This window comes from Artemia sp. Qi Xiang Cuo, chromosome 17, assembly GCF_049724085.1.
Source record: "Artemia sp. Qi Xiang Cuo chromosome 17, ASM4972408v1, whole genome shotgun sequence".
Classification (NCBI taxonomy): Eukaryota; Metazoa; Arthropoda; class Branchiopoda; order Anostraca; family Artemiidae; genus Artemia; species Artemia sp. Qi Xiang Cuo.
The window spans coordinates 41,345,495-41,365,547 of record NC_142810.1 but is presented as its reverse complement, the minus strand read 5'-3'; the positions used below and the strand labels follow the sequence as shown (position 1 = coordinate 41,365,547).

The 20,053-nt window shown below is 33.8% G+C and overlaps 1 protein-coding gene across 2 annotated transcripts in view; it reads right to left on the bottom strand.

Annotated features, from left to right (window-relative positions):
- The window catches only part of LOC148942205 (putative Golgi apparatus membrane protein-like protein CG5021), a 36,700-nt gene that overhangs the window by 12,157 nt on the left and 4,490 nt on the right, over positions 1–20,053 (bottom strand). For both annotated transcript variants that reach the window (XM_089103354.1, XM_089103353.1), the window contains exon 2: positions 447–601. In XM_089103354.1, the coding sequence (XP_088959480.1) occupies positions 447–601 (155 nt within the window). The remainder of the gene's footprint in view (positions 1–446; positions 602–20,053) is intronic.

Genomic DNA, 20,053 nt, shown 5'->3' with positions numbered 1-20,053 from the left:
ATTCTCCTTTTGAATATAGCTCAGCATGCCGTTTTTGACAATTATTTCATATGTTTAAAAATGTCAGCTGAAATACCAAAAAGTAAACAGTAATAAATCAATATGTCAGAAATTTGCCGAACACTACATATAACTGATCCTTAGATCTTGTTGGGTAGGTATGGAATTATGACCTAAAGCAAAAAATACCTGAAAAACAAAGGGTTTATATTTTTATAAGATCAAATGAAGGTAAAAGTGCAGAATCATATAAACCAGCAGCCACTTAAACTTTATAAGCTTACAAAAATTCCTATTTGTCTCTTGCAGAAGTTACTTCTCGATTAAATCAATTTATATCACTAACTTGTTTAATTATAAAAAAAAAACATTTTCTTTGGTATAATACTTGGTCTTTGAGGAGTTGATGGCTTCCACTTTATGGTGAACATGATGTATAAACTTACCTGTGATATTCTTGGTGATCCAGAAGTCCAGAGCAACTAGCAATGTCACAGACACAAAACTTGATATGAAAGAATCACTAAACCAGCCACAGAACAGGTAAACAATTAGCCCTAGTCCCTTGAAGAGTACATGAGAAACTGTAATATAGGGACTCCTGAAAAAAAAGTATAACTCAATTCATTTAAAATTAAAAGAGGGACAAAAATTAGAAAGATAAAGAAACAACAAAACGTTAAAAAGAAAAATGAGATACCTTCTAGTATGTAATGTTTTTTGCGATTAGTATGGGTAGTACTAATATCTAACCGAAAAAAATAAACATGTATTTAAATACTGCAAGCATGCAGACTAAAAAATAGAGCATACAAAAAGATGGATGGAAACGAGGTTCATTGATCAGCTAATCAGATAAGCAACAATAAAAATGTCCACATGCTGTAGCGGGTAGCAAAAATTGCAACTATGACAAAAGAAGAAGTAGAAAATTATTAATGTACGTCGCATTTGTTACTCTGCAGCTACGCCCCTTCGGTTGCAGAGGGTACAACACTTCACATGGGTTTGGCACCAGAGATCTAGTTATTGATTGATGCAGCCTCATTGTTTCTGATTTTTTATTTTTAAGTTTATTGGAGCATTTTGTCAAAATCTATTCATTAAAAATAAAAAAATTCTTCCATGAGCACTTAATTTTCTCTGACAATCCTAAATCTTGTGACCCAGAATATTACATCTTTTTACAGCAATAGTAACAACCATTAAGAAGAAAAAATCATTTTGGTACCAAAATTTTTGCAGGGAATCACGAGTCAGTAGTAAGAAAACTTAATACAAAAAATGTTAAGATGAATCAGACGGAAGCCATAGCGGAACTTCGTTCGCCTTCAACTTTTCCAAGTAACCATTACCTTGAAATTCTTTGATTAGGCTTCTTCTTCATATAAAACCATAAAACTACACAAATGACTGGATTTATGCTACCAACACCTGTGGTCATCTGGAAACATGGAAGACCCAATCCAAGCCTCACTACCCTTTCAGACAGATCTTTTGGAAATTGAAAAGTGGTCTGATGTCTCGATGGTTAGTTTCAATGCATAAAAAAAAATAAAGATGATGATCTCCCAATCAAAATCACCACACATACACCCAAATTTCATCTTTGTGAATGAAGCTATTAAGATAGTCAACAAGCCTCGCCGCCTTAGAATCCACTTCTCTGCCGATTTATCTTTGAAAACCTACCTTAATCAGATGAGTCCCCCCTGCGTAAGAAAGCTGGGGATCACCCTTCAGCACAAAAACCTTTTAGTTTTTGGACAAAAACCAAAGAAGGGTAATCAGCTTGATCACCCTTCTTTCCAAGTCTTAGATTAGACCCATTACTGAGGATTGGGACCCTTTGCATGCTCGGGCTCCGAAAACGTTGTTTTCGAAAAATAGGTGACTAATGAGTCACCTAGCAAAACCACTTTGAACAGTGTTGGATAGTACGCCCTTGGATTCTGCTAAAAAAAAGCAGCTGATTTTAGATTCATAAGCTGTGTTGTGGATGAAATTCTGTCATAGGAATAAAACAATTTTCCTTAGTTATTTACACAGAGTCCAGAAATAATATATATCTTTTGAAGTTAATAAAAAAAAAAAAAAAACAAGTTATAGCTAAACCCTGACATCACTAATCAGATAAGTTCATCCTGGAGTTTCTCATTTGCAATCTTCAAATTCATCTTTTCCTTCGGTTGCTTTTCTACAAAGCCCTTGTTTTGAATATCACTTGATGCAAGAGCATGAATATCAGGATAAAATCCAAGTATGTGATATAGCAATGCACAACTTCAGGCTTTGAATTTTCTAATATGTGTTCTTTCCACTCTATTAGTTGCTCAAAGAATCCAGCTGTGGAATCAAAGTAAGTCCACAGCATTGCTAAGCTCTTGGACCAAAATGCCCATTGTGTCATTGACAGATTTACTTCAACATTATTTGAAAAAAAAATACGTTTTCTAAAGAGTTAAAGAGGCTGAGTTACAAGGTCGAACCTTAAAACGTACAGGGATTAGGAGACACAGTTGGGCCACGAACAGAAATTATTCTGTATATGAAAGGGGGTGGGGCCTCCTCAACGCCTCGCGCTTTACGCTAAAGTTTTTATTGTTTAAAAAAAAGTTGTGAGAAAGTCAAACTTTAGCGTAAAGAGCGAGGCGTTGAGGAGGGCACAGTCCCTTTCGTATGCGTAATAATTTCTGTTCATTTTAAGATTTAATGTCGCTCCTTACTTCCAGTTTAAAACACTTTTTTTTATTTAAAGGCTGAAGCGGGGAGTTGGGGGGGCGGCAGCCCCCAAACTGTGCCTCCTAATCCCTGTACGTTTTAAGGTTTGACCTTGTAACTCAGCCTCTTTAACTCTTTAGAAAACGTAGTTTTTTTCAAATAATTTCTGCACGTTTTTGTACAGTTTTTTTACTTATTATTGCTTGACTAACTGTTAGCTGATTTGACAGCTTGCGGGCTTGCGGGCTCTTATAGGAAAACGAGCCCGCGTTTTCGCGGGCTCTTAGAGGAAAACGATAAGAGCCCACTTATAGCGGGTTCTTATAGGAAAACGAGGTTTTTCGGAAATGTAAATTCGGGGGATAATTTTTTCGGTCTGAAAATATCAAAAGGCCCTAACAGGTCAAATTATACTTCGAATGAGTCGTCATTCACCCGCATCGGGTGCCAGCTGTGGTCTGTAGGCGTGGCTAACAAGAAAAAAAAATTTGAACTTTAAGTGGCTATATTTGGTTTTTGGAAAACAGGGAAGGAGTGATCGGATTAAGCTGAAATTTTGAGGATAAGCTCCCGGGCCCTAGGAAAGCTTAACCTCTAAATTTCAACCCAATCGGACAACGTTAAAGGGGGGCTGTGGTCGGAGGGTCGAAACTTCCGGCCCACTTTTACCCATGAAGATAAAGTCGGAGGGAGGTGAAATTTTGCATGTTTCTTAGTTTGAGCTTGGGCTACAAAATGCGATTACCGCTGTCTCTCTGCGACTGCTAGGACTGAAAATCGCTTTACATTGTGGTGGGTTGCCTCTTTATAGAGGCACAAGTGTGCCTCCTTGATTGATTCAGCTTTCTCAAGTGCTTGCTTGTAACAGTAAGCTACAACATGCTTTATTCTGTAAAGACGTCATCCAGTTCCTGCAAAATTTCTTTATTTTTCTAATGTTTTTTAATCATGGTATAGTTGTTACAAGCATGATCGACAGCAAGGTTTTATCTATGACTCATGTACCAAATATAGAATAGAATATGATTTATTGGCTAAAATAGCACAAAAGCTAGCATAAGCACGTCATAATTAAAATAACAAACCAGATGTTAGGGGATAAACATAAAACAAAAATTATATCAATTATTAAAATGGGAAAAAAATAGGGGACAAGAGTTTTTGTACCTCATGGTCAACATCTGGGGATACAGGTCCAGTTGGGTATTTGGAGCTCTACGAGCATTGAGTCTTGTATTAGGAAGGATTGGAGGATTTTCTTGAAAGGGAGGGAGAAAACGTCGATGATCGCCAGAACTAAGGCACTTGTGACCAATGTTCATGGTGAGGATGTGACGTCGTGATTCCAATGTAATAAGTTCAAGTCTAGCCAAACCTTCATCGCATGTAGTATAGGCTGTCCCCAGAATAAATTTTATTGCTCTTTTTTGAATACTTTCAATTTTAAAACATTAGTCTTTAGTCAGCCTAAGGTGCCAGATAGGACAAGCATATTCCAAACGTGGTCTTATATGAGAACAATAATTTTTTTTAAGGTTCTGAGTATATACGGAGAACCGTTTGAGAAGGGAGAAAGATTTAAGGAGAAAACTACCAGACTTAAATAAGTGGGAAATTTAGGAGTTCCATTTAAGGTCTTTATACTTACTTTTCTTTATACTTTAAGTCTTATATAGCTTACTTCTCTTTCCAGTTCAGACAATCAACACATTATTAAACAAGCAAGGTATGATGGTCACAAAATCACACTTTTATTCCACCTTTTCCTACCAATTCTAGAATTTATGGTAGATTTCTTTCAGAGGAGCCGAATCGTGAACCAAAAAGGCACGAGGAAGGCCAATCCTTCCCACCATGGACTGACCCCTCCCCATTTGATTACCAATCCCATGGTATTAGATCCTTAATGACTTGGAATACCAAGTATTATGGACACCCACCTCCTCCTCCTGCGGTAAATTACAGAGCAAATGGTGGCAGCTCAAGAATATACAGAAATATATATAGACCCCACGAAAGAGGGTGAATTATCAGGCAATGTAGGTAAAGATGTAATTGCTATAATTGTGGCAAACAAAATCACTATGCGGCAGATTGCTGGCATAGAATACCCATAGAAGGCCGGACGTAAAAGATAAGACACCAGTTCAAAACACAGGGGGACAGAAATTCAGAAAGGCAGAGAACAAATAATACTTGGCAAATACCTAATAATATTCCTGAATTCAAGCATAGAAGGCCAAAGGTTAATCAGACCCAAAGTTAAATTCGCAGTGCTGAAGAAAACTAGGATAATCTCAGAAGTGGTTTGTCAAACAGTGGATATTTAATTGAAGAAACCAGCCTGTAAGGGTCGACAGAGCTGTTTAATTACAAAAACCCCTATATAGTTCAGAATGTTGTGATACAAATGCGAATAATAATAATCTACCGATTCTGCGTTGTTTTAAAGTAGAGTGTTTTCAAAATTTACCATATTTACTAGATACAGGCGCATCTAAATCATTAATTCGAGAGGAAGTCTTTAATAGATTTCCTCCTAGTGTCAAAAATCGAGTAAGCAGATGCCAAAATACCCTGACATCAGTGACAGGGTACAAGCTGACGATTTTGGGAGAAAGTCCGCTAAAATTTAGTGCAGGGGATAACGAAAAAACAGTAACAGTAATAATATGCAGGCAGCTACAAGTTCCTGGTATTCTAGGAGTAGATGACATCAGAAAATATTGAATTGTATGGGAACCCATATCCAATACAATCACAATAAACCAGGCAAATGAAAGTAATAGGCAAATTTGTGTAACAACAAATAAAGAAAGTGAAGATTCGAATTATAACCTAAAAATAAGTGGAAAAGTCAAAATAGAAGGGGGAACGACAGCTCAAGTTCTAGCTACATCAAATGAAAAAGATGGAAAGGTTAAAACGATGAATGCCGTGATAGGGGGTTACACCATAAAAGAATACCCAATGATTTTCGTTGAAAATCAAGTTATAAAAATTGAAAATGGTATAACATTCTTAAAACTATCAAATCTAAGTAATGATAAAATAAAACTGAACCAGGTAGAACTTGGATCAGTAGAAAAGATTTCCAATTCAGAAATAAAATCTCTAAACAGTCCAGAATTAAGCGTAAACTTCACTTCTAGCCACGAAAATTTATCCTCATTAAAACCGCAACCACAAGAAGAGAATGGAATGGCGAAAACGGATTTTTGCAACAACATTACCGTTTGATTTAAAAAATTTACCGGAAAACGTAAAAACTAGGGTGGAAAATATTCTTTGGGATTTTAAATGGACGTTTGCAACACACAAAGCAGATTACGGATTAACTCACTTAATCACGCACAAGATATCAACAGAGGGCCCTCCAATCAAAAAGTCACCGTATAAAACACCTTATCATTTAAAGCCATGGCTAGAAAGCCAAATAAAAGAAATGGAAGATCAGGGTATAATTAAAGAAAGCATTAGTGATTGGTGCTTTCCATTAGTGATAGTCAGAAAAAAAGATGGAACCTGGAGATTATGTATAGACTTTAGAGCACTAAACGCCGTCACGGTTAAAGACGTAATGAAGTTACCAAGAACTGGTTCGATTTTAGATGAGTTAGGAGGTTAAAAATATTATTCTAGTTTTGATTTAATAGCAGTATATTGGCAAATCGCTTTAGATGCAGAAACTATGCATAAAGCTACAGTAATCTTAGACGATGGCAGAACGTTCACATTTCAACGTATGCCATTTGGCTTATCATTTAGTCCAAATTGTTTTAGTTGCCTAATGAATTTGGTGTTAAAAGATAACGAACCAGGAAGGAAAAAAGATACCTTTGGCTTATTTAGATGATGTAATTCTGTTTAATGAAATCTTGGAAGACCACTTGGTTGGACTTAGAAAAATACTGGAAAAGTTTGAAAAAGCAGGCTTTAAATTAAAACCACAAAATTTAAAAATAGTAGTCCCAAAATTAGTATTTCTTGGACACCTGATAAACCAAGGTACTATTTCACCACATCCAGAAAAATTTACAGTCATAGAAAATCTACAGCCTCCTAAACATCAAAAAAGCTGCAGATCAGTTTGTGGGCTGTTAAGCTATTTTAGACGATATATTAAAAATTATGCCACATTAGCACAACCTTTGACGAAGCTATTAAGGAAATCAGGTACATCTTAAGGTCCAGAGGACGCAAAACAAGCGTTAACTGAAAGAAAAAGGCAATTATTACTGGCACCAATACTTAAATTACCAGATTTGTCACAAGACTTCTGTTTGCAAACAGATGCTTCGGGGTACGGTATAGGGGCCATATTATTAAACATGAATTCTGAAGGAGTAGAATCAATAGTTCAATACGCCAGTAGGTCACTGACGGAAGCAGAAAAAAAAATACTCGACAGTTGAAAGGGAGTGTTTAGCAGTTATAGTATTTAGAGAACATTTTTGACAATTTTTACTTGGAAAAAAATTTATCTTAAGAGTAGACCAAAAATCATTAGTTTGGCTACATACGATGCAAAGTACTTCAGCCCGGCTGACACGGTGGATACTGCGTCTGCAAGCATATTCGTATACTCCAATATATATAAAGGGCCGTACAAATATTTTACCAGACTATTTATCACGAAATCCAGATAAGAAAGAAAATTTGATAGCAACCATCCAGAACGAACTGGAAGGGGTAGAAATACTGTCTAATGAAAATATTTCAAAGCATCAAAATAAAGACGATTTTTGTTTAGCAATTAAATCTTTTTTATCAAAAGGATTGGAATTGCCAGAGCACTTTAAACATTTTTTAAAGGACTTAGACAATTTTGATCTAGACGCAAGTATAAATCTTCTATTAAGATACCATAGACCATCGCAAGAATATAGAAAAAATGACTTAAAAATTATTCCAGTGATTCCAAAATCTCTGGAAGGAGAAGTTTTACAGATGGCACATGCAACAATTGGCTGTCACATGGGAGAAGCAAAAACTATGGGGAGACTGAAAGGGAATTTTTATTTTCCAAATATGTGCTCAAAAGTAAAAACTTTTATACAAAGCTGCCAAGAGTGCGCCAAACAAAAGTCGCCACCAAAGACCCCTAGGGCTGAATTAGGTCAATACCCCACCCCTTCAGGGGTAGGAGAAGTAATGTCAATAGACATGTGAGGATCCGGTGGAAGTTGACCAGTTACCAAGAAAGAAAACAGGTGTGTACTTACTATAGTCGGCCATTCTAATTCATATAGATACACTTTTACAATTAGGGATGAAAAGACAAAAACTATTGCGAAACATTTTGTCAATTATTTATTTTTGAAACACTGGATTTTCCCTAGAGTTTTACTTAGCGACAATGGGCCATGTTTTAGAGCCAAATGATTAGACAAAATTACAGAATATTTGGGGGTTAGACGATGGTTTACCTCGTCTTACCTTGCAGCAGCCAATGGGAAAGTTGAACGTAAGCATAGGGAATTAGCTTACATGCTGGGAATACATGCAAGAGAGGAAAATGAAAATTGGGATGAACATTTACCATTTGTAGCCTTTGCAATAAATACGGCTTTTTCACGTACCTTAAAGAAACCCCATTTTTTTGCAACACATAAGAGATCCCAGAATTTGTTTAAATAAAATACAAAATGACAGAAAATATGGCAGCTTAGACCAATATAAGCAAGAGATGGTAATGCAAATGAATAAAGCAATGGAACAAGTTAAAGACAATCTGAAAGATGCGAAAACAGCAAAAAGAAAAATATGACAGAACAAGCAAAAATAAAACGAGTTACTGTCTAGGAGATTTGGTTTATGTTCACAAAACGAATCTAGAAGGAACAAAAAAGTTAAAACTAAAATAGGACGGACCTTATAAGATTACAAAAATTCTACCAAATAACTTAACATATGTTCCAAAACATTAGCATAAGGAAAAGGAAGAAGTAATACACCATAATAGAATCAAAAAGGGATATTTTTCAAAACCGTGGAAAACAGAGCCTATATTTTCGGAAGAAGAAATAGAAGAAACGATCTCACCAGTATATATCAGAAGACCATATGAATTTTATGACCTTTTTAACGACCACAACAGTTGGGAGAAATGGAAGGAATATTTAGCACAGACTTGGGTGCAAACTTTCCACAACAAACAAGAAAAAAAAGAAAAGTTCAATATACATCGGATACAAGTGATGTAAGCGACATAGAAGAGCCTCCAACACAACCTAATGGTTTAAGACATAATTAACAAGAGGTTGGATCTAAAGAGGAAGAAAAATTGGAAGAAACCAAAGAATTATCTGATTTTAATACGCTAGATTCACCTACAGTCGTAGCGCAAAAATGATTTTTGAATCAAACACCATTTACCAGACGGAAGCGAACAGAATGTGACACCGAAAATTTTTCGACAGAAAGTGATATAGCTAAGCCTGGGCCACCGTCAAGAAAACCTTCTTTGAGAGAAAAATTATAGAAAACAGTAAAGAAACCAAAGGGGCAGGAAGAAGTTCCTTCGTCAGCAGCACAAGTCACTAAAACACTCATGAAGAACGCTAAACATCAAGAGAAACAACGATTAAAGAGATTTGACGAGGCAACAAAACAGCACTCGGACTCAGAGCCTTGTAAACCACACTATAGAAATCACGGAAAAACTTGCGAATATTATAAAGAAAAAAAGCAAAAATTTGGAGTCCAAAACTCGGACCAGGAAATGAAGAAAGGCAGAACAAGCGCATCACCAAGCAGATTAATATTTGAATAAAATAATAATAAAAAAAAAAAAAAATATTAAATAAAAATCAAACGAGTATAAAAGCCACTAAAGAAATATCTATTATGAACGTCACATTCCAACGCCAAATTATCATTCCGATCGGAAGTGACATCGTAGGTTCCTGCAACAAATTTTGTTTCCAATATGAGATAAGCCTTCGCGAGCGGTGAAATGTCAAATTGACAAAACGAATTAGGCTTCAATTCAGAGAAAAAGGAAAATAAGTAAGGTCACGTAACTTTTAAATGGGTGTAGTAAACCTAATTAAATTATACATATTTAGAATCAGCATTAAAATGCGATTCTTTTGATATGCATATTGAAAAAAAATTATTTTTTTTTCGAAGGAGATAATTAAAAAAAAAAAAAAAAAAACGAAGGGGGATGGTTTACTGAAATTGGGTCATTGGAAGCTAGCAAATTTGGTGTGAGCTCAATCACTGCTGGTCTCTCGTTGTTAAGTACATGCAATGCATTTACTGACCTTTGACTCTTTGAGGAGAAACTTTCAGTCAAATTTGAAAAAAAAATTGTTATTGAAGAATTTTAAAATAATTATAATGGGAAAAACAGCAAGAGCTTACATTATGTGGCCACTACATGTACAAGCTGGCTGTAATCTTATTATAATTAGTTATAGTCTAAAAGAATTTTTTTTATTAGTTACAAATGGTAAAGAGAAAAAAAAAATTTTAAAGAAGCGCTATAAAGGTTTAAGCAAAACTTAGAATAAGCTTAGAAACAAAAAGAGTGCTAGGTAAAGGAAACGAAAAGCGAAAAAAAAATTAAAAAATAAAATAAATTATAACCTAAAAACTTACCAGGAGGTAAAAGCCAACGACAAAATTCATTAAAAATGAGCCAAAAATTAACCCTATCGTCACAAGCAAACCACAGTTCATTGTTCAAGATAATAATTTTAACTCTAGCGATGTATTGGATCTGAGAAAACGAATTGGCACAGGAGATCCCTAGTTTAAACAATTGATTTTCACCTGTGCCAACCCAAACACCCAAATCACAAGCCGTCGAACCTTTAACAGAAACTAAACGTATCCACTTTTTATTTAAAATATAACCTTTCACAACAGCAAAAACTCGCAGTAATGAGCAAATTCATTCTTGTAATTCTCTCAAATTCAAGCTTATCGGTAAACCGCAGACTACGGAACAACGCATTCAAAGCTATTCAGCCTTGCCAATGGGATTATTTTCTTTCTTTCTTTGGCAAAAAGGATCGTAATTAAATCTAGAATAAAATTTACAACCAGTATATGGTGAAAATTGAATTTTTATAAACAAATGAGGGCTAAAAATGCGGCACAAAACCCATCTAAAAAGGCTCTAAAAATCAACTAAAAAATACAATGCTTTTAGAATACTAACACGTTTGGACGGAGAAACTTAAATAACTTCAGACAAAAACAGGTTGCAAAAATTAGACATATCGTCTAAGTTAAAAATATAGCCAGACGGAAGTGAAGTAAAAGAAATTGGCTGACAAAAGGACACAAGTTGAAGTCGAAATTTAAGGCAAGACAACTTAAAGTTGGGAAGTTAAAGCGAAAACAGTTATGTTCGCTTATATGTTAAAAAAAAAAAAAAAAAAAAAAAAAAAAAAAAAAACCACCTTTTTACTAAAGGGAAGAGCCTATGGGAAGATTGTAGCTACAAATAAAAAGTGTAGATATACATAATATATTGTTGTGTCTCGTGTTCTTAATAAACCTATTAGATTGAACAGAATCACAAGGAGAACTGCTGTTGAACCTACCACTTATTATACCACTTATTATAAAGGCTTATTAGCCTGTACTTGAGGATATTTCATAACTGCTTTAATGATTATGGGATTGATTATATATGTTTTTAAATATTGGTATTATAGGAAACATCAAACCCCAGAGGGAAGGATGTAAGAACCCCTGTCTGCACGAAACCATAATCTCTCGCAAAGAAATTAATGAATTTCAAAAAAAAAAATTTTATCTGCAAACGCAGACAACGGTTGGCACTACGAGTGCATAAATATGAAAATAAAAGAGTACGATAAATAGTGAAGCGAGTTCTTTGCTATGACAGTAGTAATACTTTTGATTGTAATTAAATTGGTATTTTGAGCGTTTTGTTAATTGAAAAAAAGAGTTATAACACATTTTAGTGTTCCTTTTTGAGAAATTTACTTTGAAAAAAAATGCTTTGTGTATATTTAAATTACTATATAGTGTTTTAAAATAACTTTTAAAACTTTAACCAAATGTATTTTTTGGTAAATGGTGTATCTAAGTTTTGTTACTTAACAATGCTTGTGTAAGTTTATTACACAATGCTTGTGTATATACTATGTTTTTAATTTACTTTAAATTTTAATTAGTGATGTAATGTTATATGTAAATGGTTGACCTCGAGTCAAAGTATTAATAATTTATAATTAATCAGTTATAAGTAAAATAATCAGTTTAGTATTTAAGTTTGAAAGAATAATCCAGCAAGGAATATAATGTTTCAATTTAAGCGGGATATTATTTTTGGAGTGATTAAAAAAAAGTGGAGAAAGTAATTAAATTAATTAACTTTCGAATGCTGAGTGTTTTATTCTACTATATATGTAAAAATATATGCTTTATATGTATACTAATGTGAATATTTATTTTAGATACAGCCTTAGCTAATTTTTTTTTGGAAATCAGATTTTTCATTACATCTTTTTGGAACCATTTCTCAATCATTTCTTTGACACATTTTTGGAAAGTAGCAAATTTCAAAGACAGTTAAATGAGATCCTGTTACCATCAGAAACCAAACCATACTTGATCAACTGATATTTGGAAACTACAGAACTACAAAATCATCGAAAGTGAGATAAAAACCGAACTTAATTTAGGCCTAGAATATGTGCTACATAGCCAAATGGCTTATGTTATGGAAATATGGGAAAATGCTTTGTGCTGAAAAAAAAATATGTGTGAAAAATTTTAAAATCAATAATGTTATGTGTGATTTACCCAAGGCATTTATAAAAAAAAAGAAAAAGAAAAATATACGGTATATCAACCACATCACACAGATAAATTAAATTATTAATGGGAATTAAATTTAAACTAAAAAAAAATTCATAAAACTATTCTAATATAAATCTAATTTAAGCAAAACCACTAATATTATGTATAAGCCACTTGGGGTCAAGTAAAACAGAAGATGCATATGAGGAGGGTAAAAGAGTAATTGTTTGTCCTAGAAACAGAGAAAAAGAGAAACAGGGATGAATTTCAAATTGAAATCCTTCAAAAAAAGAAAAAAAAGAACATAGCCTATATTGGACCAGAAACATAACCCGAAGGAAACCCATTGAGGGTAGATGCACATAATGACCCAAAGATGGCAGCAAAATAGCTGTAAACGATATTAAGTTGTTTTAGAAGTAAAATATTGAGAATTGGGAAAATTCTTCTTTAAATGGGGAGTATTGTGGTAAAGCTTTCTAATATTAGTTAATTATTAATTTAGTAAAAATATATATGACGCAAATATGAAGTTTCAAAATACCACTTTTTTATTAAGATAAGAAACATATCCTGCTAAGCTCTGTTTAACGGGAAATTAAGAAATTACCACTTCCTAGCATTTACGTGGGAAGGTGTGGTTGAGAAAAATGTATAAAAGATACATTTTATCGGAAGGTAAAATCTCTTACTAACTATATGCCGGACTGACCTGTGGTCCGTTGTTTTAGCAATACTTTGGGACCTTGCTTTATAATCGTAAGTGTCTAATTTATGTTTTATTGTTGTGTTATTGAGACTTGTGGGCTACTTGGGACAGCCAGTCCCAGTAGACAGAATATATCCAATTTTATTATATGACAAATGAATAAAAGTATTGTATTTTAGACGAACTATCTACAATCTAGTTTTAGCATCTCGAACATACTCAGTGGGTACGCGTCATTAGTTCGGTCATAGCCTAAGGCACGCTACCAAAGATCAATTACCTTAGGGCCAGAGTTTATCTCCCCTATAAAGGGAGACTAAAGGCATCTAAGACTACAACCCCCAAATACCACAAATATCACATCACAACACTACCACAGGGCAACTACCTTCTGAATGATAGAGGAATGGTATTTGGAAAAGTCTGCTCAATTTGCCATGATTCTTTGCCCATCTGTTCATCATCTTGTTCGAATGGGGCAGTTCAATATTTGTTCACACATATTTTGCCATTCCACATTTTGGTCCAGAAAGAAACAAATTGCATGCAAGCAACAGAGTCTATCCTTGCTTTTGAAGGAGGAGAAATGCTCTGATCCTCTTCTTAGGTGTATGCCCAATAAACATACAAATCATGTTAATTTAATAATTATATAACACATTAAATATGTTATGAAAAAACATAACTAAGAGTAAGGCTATGCATCAATTATTCAACAGTAAAAAACATGGTTTTAACTTTAAAAATGTTAACTTACAGTCTTCTAACATTTATAAAAGATGTACCATTTTGAAGTTTACACACTGGGGATTTAAAACTTATAACTTTTATATTTGTGGTACCATAGCATAGTTTTTTAATGCCCCAAAGTAGATGTCATCAGTGAACCAGAATTCTACACACTCTTAGAATATTCTCAGAAACTTCCGAAATTTGCTTGAAATTGTAATAAATTAATAAAAATGGCGAAAAAGTAATGAAATCATAAATGGGAGGCACCGGGGTTATACATCAAACTACAACAAATTAGCAATTCATTTTTACCATTGAAAATTAGAACCACTGAATGATATTTTTTTAAACTAAATTTCAATTATTTGTCTAAAAATCTTAAATGAATAAAAAAAAACTGATAATAATTATTATGACAATCTTTCATAACAAAAGAAAACATTTCTGTGCTTGTTTTATTTGTGTAAAAACTTATTCTGAAGACAATACAGGAGGCCTACAGGCTACAGGAGAGAACCAACAATTTATGGAAAATTTTCCACAGCTATAAGAGATTGTTGCATAAGCCATATAACCATTAGGCATTTTATGGAAAAATATGAAATGAAAGAACAAATCCTTGATTTTCTTTACTTGTGAAACCAATGTGTTTGATGACTGGAGATTGTATTCTTTCTTCCTCAACATGTGTTCTGAGTTCCTAAGAGAAGTGTCTTGGGTTCTAAATTTAATATTTTCATCAATGATGCTCCTTCTATTATCAGTAGTAATTCGACTCTTTATGCAGATGACCTGAAGCTTCTTGGACCAGCTTTGTCCTGTGAAGATCATGCCCTGCGACAAAATAATCTTCATCTGTTGGGTCACTGGGCTGAGGCCTGGCTTCTTGAATTCAATGTTGCCAAGTGCCATCACTTTGGCAAACAGAATCCATGCCACTCTAATTTTTTCTTAGGCCACCCACTCTCCTCTCTTAATAATGAGCAAGATCTTGGTGTCACTATTGACAATGAATTAAACTTCAGCACACATTCTAAGAGGTTTAAACTTACATGCTAAGAGGTTTAAAGTTTAAACTTACCTCTCATTTGCATCAGACATACACTTTACCCCCCCCCCCTTAATGTGCAAATATATACCCTGAATTGGTATAAGGTAAAAGATCACTAAGTAAATATTTACCAAATCATATTATTGAGTTACAACTAAAGTGAATATACCACTTGATGCCCTTTTTTATGATCTTTATCATATATAATGATCATTTTTGTTGGAAATGAATTTTAGCCCCCACCCCTATATACACCAATTCAGGGCATATACTTGCACATTAGGGGGGTGGGTGTAAAGTTTAAACTTACCTCCCATTTACATCAGAAATAAAATATACCCCCACCCTCGTATTGTGCAAATATATACCCTGAATTTGTATATAGGGGTGTGGGTAAAATTTATTACCAATAAAAATGATTATTATATTTAGAAAGAGCATAAAAAAGGCATCAAGTGGTATGTTTACTTTGTTTGTAAGCCAATAATATGATTTGGTAAATATTTACCATCCACTTTTCTCTGCCATTCTGGAAAAATAGCAATGGGTTTTTGAGCCACCACTATTTTACTATAGCATGATGCAATGTGATGGCAGTAACAAGAACTCTGCCTCCTTGGTCAAATTTTCACCAATAATATGTCAGCATAAATTAAAAATGTGGTCTGTTTTAATAAGCAATTGAAAAGAAAAAATTATATCTAATTTTCTGTGATTTATAGAATAAATATCAAGCAATAAAAGTTACTTTTCTAGAATCCAAAGAAAATCAGCTTTTTGTTAGGCTAATATGTGAATAAAACTAAAACACTAAAAGGATAAATACATCAAAATAGGATAACTGAATTTCCAAAGAGAGGTCTTTGTAGGTAAGTCAATAAACTAATAATTTCAAGTGTTTTATCTTAAATAATTTTAATAAAAATGTGGTAAAGCTTTCTAATTTAGTTAATTATTAATTGAGTAAAAATATATAAGACGCAAATATGAAGTTTTGAAATACCACTTTTTATTAAGATAAGGAACATATCCTGCTAAGTTCTGTTTAACGGGAAATTGAGAAATTACCACTTCCTAGCAATTACGTGGGAAGGTGTGGTTGATAAAAATGTATAAAAGATACATTTTATCAGAAGGGGTGATCTGATACTAACTTTATGCCGGACTGACCTCTGGTCTGTTGTTTTTAGAAATACCTTGGAATCTTGTCTTATCATTGTAAGTGTCTAAGTATCTTATTATATATTATTGTAGTTTCTGAGACTTGTGGTCTACTTGGGACAGCCAGTCCCAATAGAATATCTATATCTGATTATTATTATATGTTAAATGAATAAAAGTATTGTATTTTAGACAACCTCTCTACGATCTACCTTTAGCCTGTCGAACATACCCAGCTGGTACGCCTCATTAGTTCGGTCATAGCCTAAGGCACGCTACCAAAGTTAAATTACCTTAGGGCCAGAGTTTATCTCCCCTATAAAGGGAGAATAAAGGCATCTACGACTACAACACTCAAATAACATAAAATAACACGTTACAGCAACTGGTGGTCGTTGGAAAAACTGGGTCGAGGAGACCAAATAAGGTTGCAAAAACACAAAAAAAAATCAAAATGACCGTATAAGAGGGGGAAAGTAAATGTACTTCGCTTTTAACAGCGCTCGAATTAGCAAAACTTCGAGCAACTTTGCTCGAACTTTGGCTATTAGAAATAGATTTGTATCCCACAAAAGATTTGGGTACAATGGATAAAATGGAAAAAAGGCTCGATCAAGAATTGTAAAATAGAAAAAGAAAATACAGTATCTAGTTTTTAGCAAGTAGAAGCAAGTGTATAATTAGTAGTTTTTTTAGGGTTAGTAATAAATGCAATGTAGTAGTTCCGTATATCACTAAATAATAAAGTATTTGTACCGTGAATTGAAAGAATAAAGTAAAAGATAATACGTAAAGAAAAACAAAATCTAGCTGGACCGATGAAACGTTGGTAGTAACAGAATAATTTAAGGCATAATAGTAGCAAATAGGGTCCTAATTCAGCCTTACTACAGGTACAGGCTATGGACTTATTGTTCAAGGATAACACTGCTACAATTTAGCAAAGAAAGCACATAAATTGTGGTCCGAGCAATTATAGGTTAGAAGCTGCCATTTCCGAGTGTTTTAGGAGTAGAGATGCTTCGAAAATATGGCATTTTACGACGTAGTAAGCATTAGACCTTTGTTAAAGCTAACCCGAATACTAGGTTAGCTGTACAACATCACAAGCAAAGGGAAGATAAAGATAGATAAATATATAATTAAAGTATTGAGGAAAGGGATGGAAAAAAAACAAGAAAAGTAACCTTATAAGTAAGAAAACAAATGTGGAAGCTTAGCAAAAGTCGCCAAAGGAAGCAAAAAAAAGAGTCGTTACCCAGCTCTGATGGGAACTCTGCATAAGGCGAGAAATTCGGTGAAAGAAACCGTTAATCACAGAAAATGGAGGCATGGGGATAGGTCTTAAAGGGGTCTCCTTTACCTACACAGAGGACCTTCATCTGAATAATGGTGTTAGAAAAAGTTCAAATTCTGAATTAGCCACACAAAATGCGTCCAAAGAAAGTTCTAATTTGAATTTTAAGCCATCGCTGCTTTCAAGCCATGTAGATGTAAAGCTACCAGTGTATGAAAACTGTTATGCTTGTTTACATAGAATATAAGCCCACATTAGGAAAAACAGAGAAGGCAATGCATCCTTTTGGAATAGCTAATATTGATAACTCTGGTCCACTCTTACAGTTACTCAGTGACAAATCATCCTCAAGTCTAGTCTGATTATAAATCAGTAGAGTTTAGTCGAATATCAGATAGATTTTATATCAGATAAATACGATCTGATAGTAGAAATCAAATAGAGTGAAGCCAATAGTCCCTTATATCCCAATTAGTCGACAAATATATTGTGCCTAGAAAGCCAACAGAAACCTTATCACAGCAACAATTACACAGGGCGTTAATAGGTGACACGTAACTTTTAAATAGGTGCAGTGAAACTAATTAAATTATACATATTTAGGATCAGCATTAAAAGGCGATCCTTTTGATACGTATATTGAAAAAAATATAATTTGGGGGAATAATTTAAAAAAATGACCCTATTTCAGTTTACTGAAATAGGGTCATTGGAAGCTAGCTAATTTGGAGTTGAGCTCAATCACTGCTGGTCTCTCGTTGTTCAGTAAATGCGAAGCATCTACTAACCTTTGACTCTCTGAGGTGACACTTCCAGTCAAATTGGAAAAAACAATTGTTTTTGAAAAATTTTAAAATAATTATAATAGGAAAAACAGCAAGAGTTTACATTAAGTGCGCGCTACATGTACAAGCTAGCTGTAGTCTTATTAAAATTAGTTATAGCATAATATAATATTTTTTATTAGTTACACTAGGTGAAAAAGAAAAAACAGTTAAAAAAAATAATTAAGCGCTATAAATATTTAAACAAAACTTAGAATAAGCTTAGAAAGCAAAAAAAAAGTGCGAAGTAAAAGAAATGAAAAGCAATATAAAAATAAATTATAACCTAAAAACTTACCAGGAGGTAAAAGCAAACAACAAATCCATTAAAAAAAATAACCAATAGATCTCATCCTCACAAGCAAACCACAGTAGTTCAAGGTAATAATTTTAACTCTAGCGATGTATTGGATATGAGAAAACCAACTGGCACAGGAGAATCCTAGTTTAAACATTTAGTTTTCACCTGTGCCAACCCAAACACCCAAATCCCAATCCATTGAACCCTAACAGAAACTAAACACATCCACTTTTTCTATGAAAATAAAATATAACATTACGCAACAAAAAAAACTTGCAGTAATGAACAGAAATTCATTCATACAACGTTCCCAGATTTAAGCTTATCAATAAACCACAGATAGTGGAAATCGGATTCAAAGCTATTTAGCCTTGCCAAGGGAATTATTGTCTCTCTTTCTTTGGCAAACAAAATAGTAATTAAAGCTAGCATAAAATTGGCAATCAGGATATCGTAAAAAATTGTATTTTTGTGACGAAATGAGAACTAGCAAATGCGGGGTAAAACTTAATTAAAAGTGTTCTAAAAATCAGCTGAAAAAAATACAGTACTTTTCTAACACGAAAACTTTCGGACGAAGAAATTTAAATAATGTCAAAAAAATACAGGGTGGAACAATAGACACCCCCCACCCCTTAAAAATAAAGGGATAATGAATTTGACCATAGAAGGGCAATTAGCATTAAAACTTGTAAAATTTATTGAATAAAACATGAAACATATAAAAATAGGCTTAGAAAAGACCTATCTTAATTAAAAAAACGGAATAAAAACTTGAAAAAAACCCTTAGGATTCATTGAAGTAAAGAAAAAAAAGGGGGAGAAGGGTTCAACTTAAAAATATAGCCAGACAAAATTAAAAGGAAAATAAACTGAATGAAGTCAGCTAAACTCTGTTATACACACTTATTGAACTTGCCAAACAAAACTAGTATGAAAATTGTACTAAATAAGTACAAACAAGTAGCATTAATACTAAAGAGCCACCGTTACATTGGTTAACGCGGGCCAAGATTAATAGAAATATTGGAGAAATGCTCCAAGTAGTCAAGAAAAGAAATTTGGCTCTCTTATGTGGAAGTCGTTTTCAGAAAAATGACTAACATGGCATGAAAAATAAAGAAAAGGCACATAATATCCATAAGGACTTAATTTGAAGTTGAAACCTAAGACAAGACCACTAAAAGTGGGGAAGTTAAAGTGAAAATAGTCATTGTCACTTGTATGTCAAAAACTGAATTACTGTGTGCCATGAAGGCCAGGTATTTTCTGCAGAAGGGCCACTTTTTTGATAAAAGAATAGCCCAAGAGGGCTATAGGATAATTAATTATTGTGTGTGCAGGTTCAGAATAGTCCTTTTAGCTTTAGCCCATGACAAGAGGACATGGAAACGTTATAAGGAGCTACCAGAAGGCAGTCCTGGTAAGCAAACCTTCAGAGTACAGGCAAAGTCATTTGATTATGGCA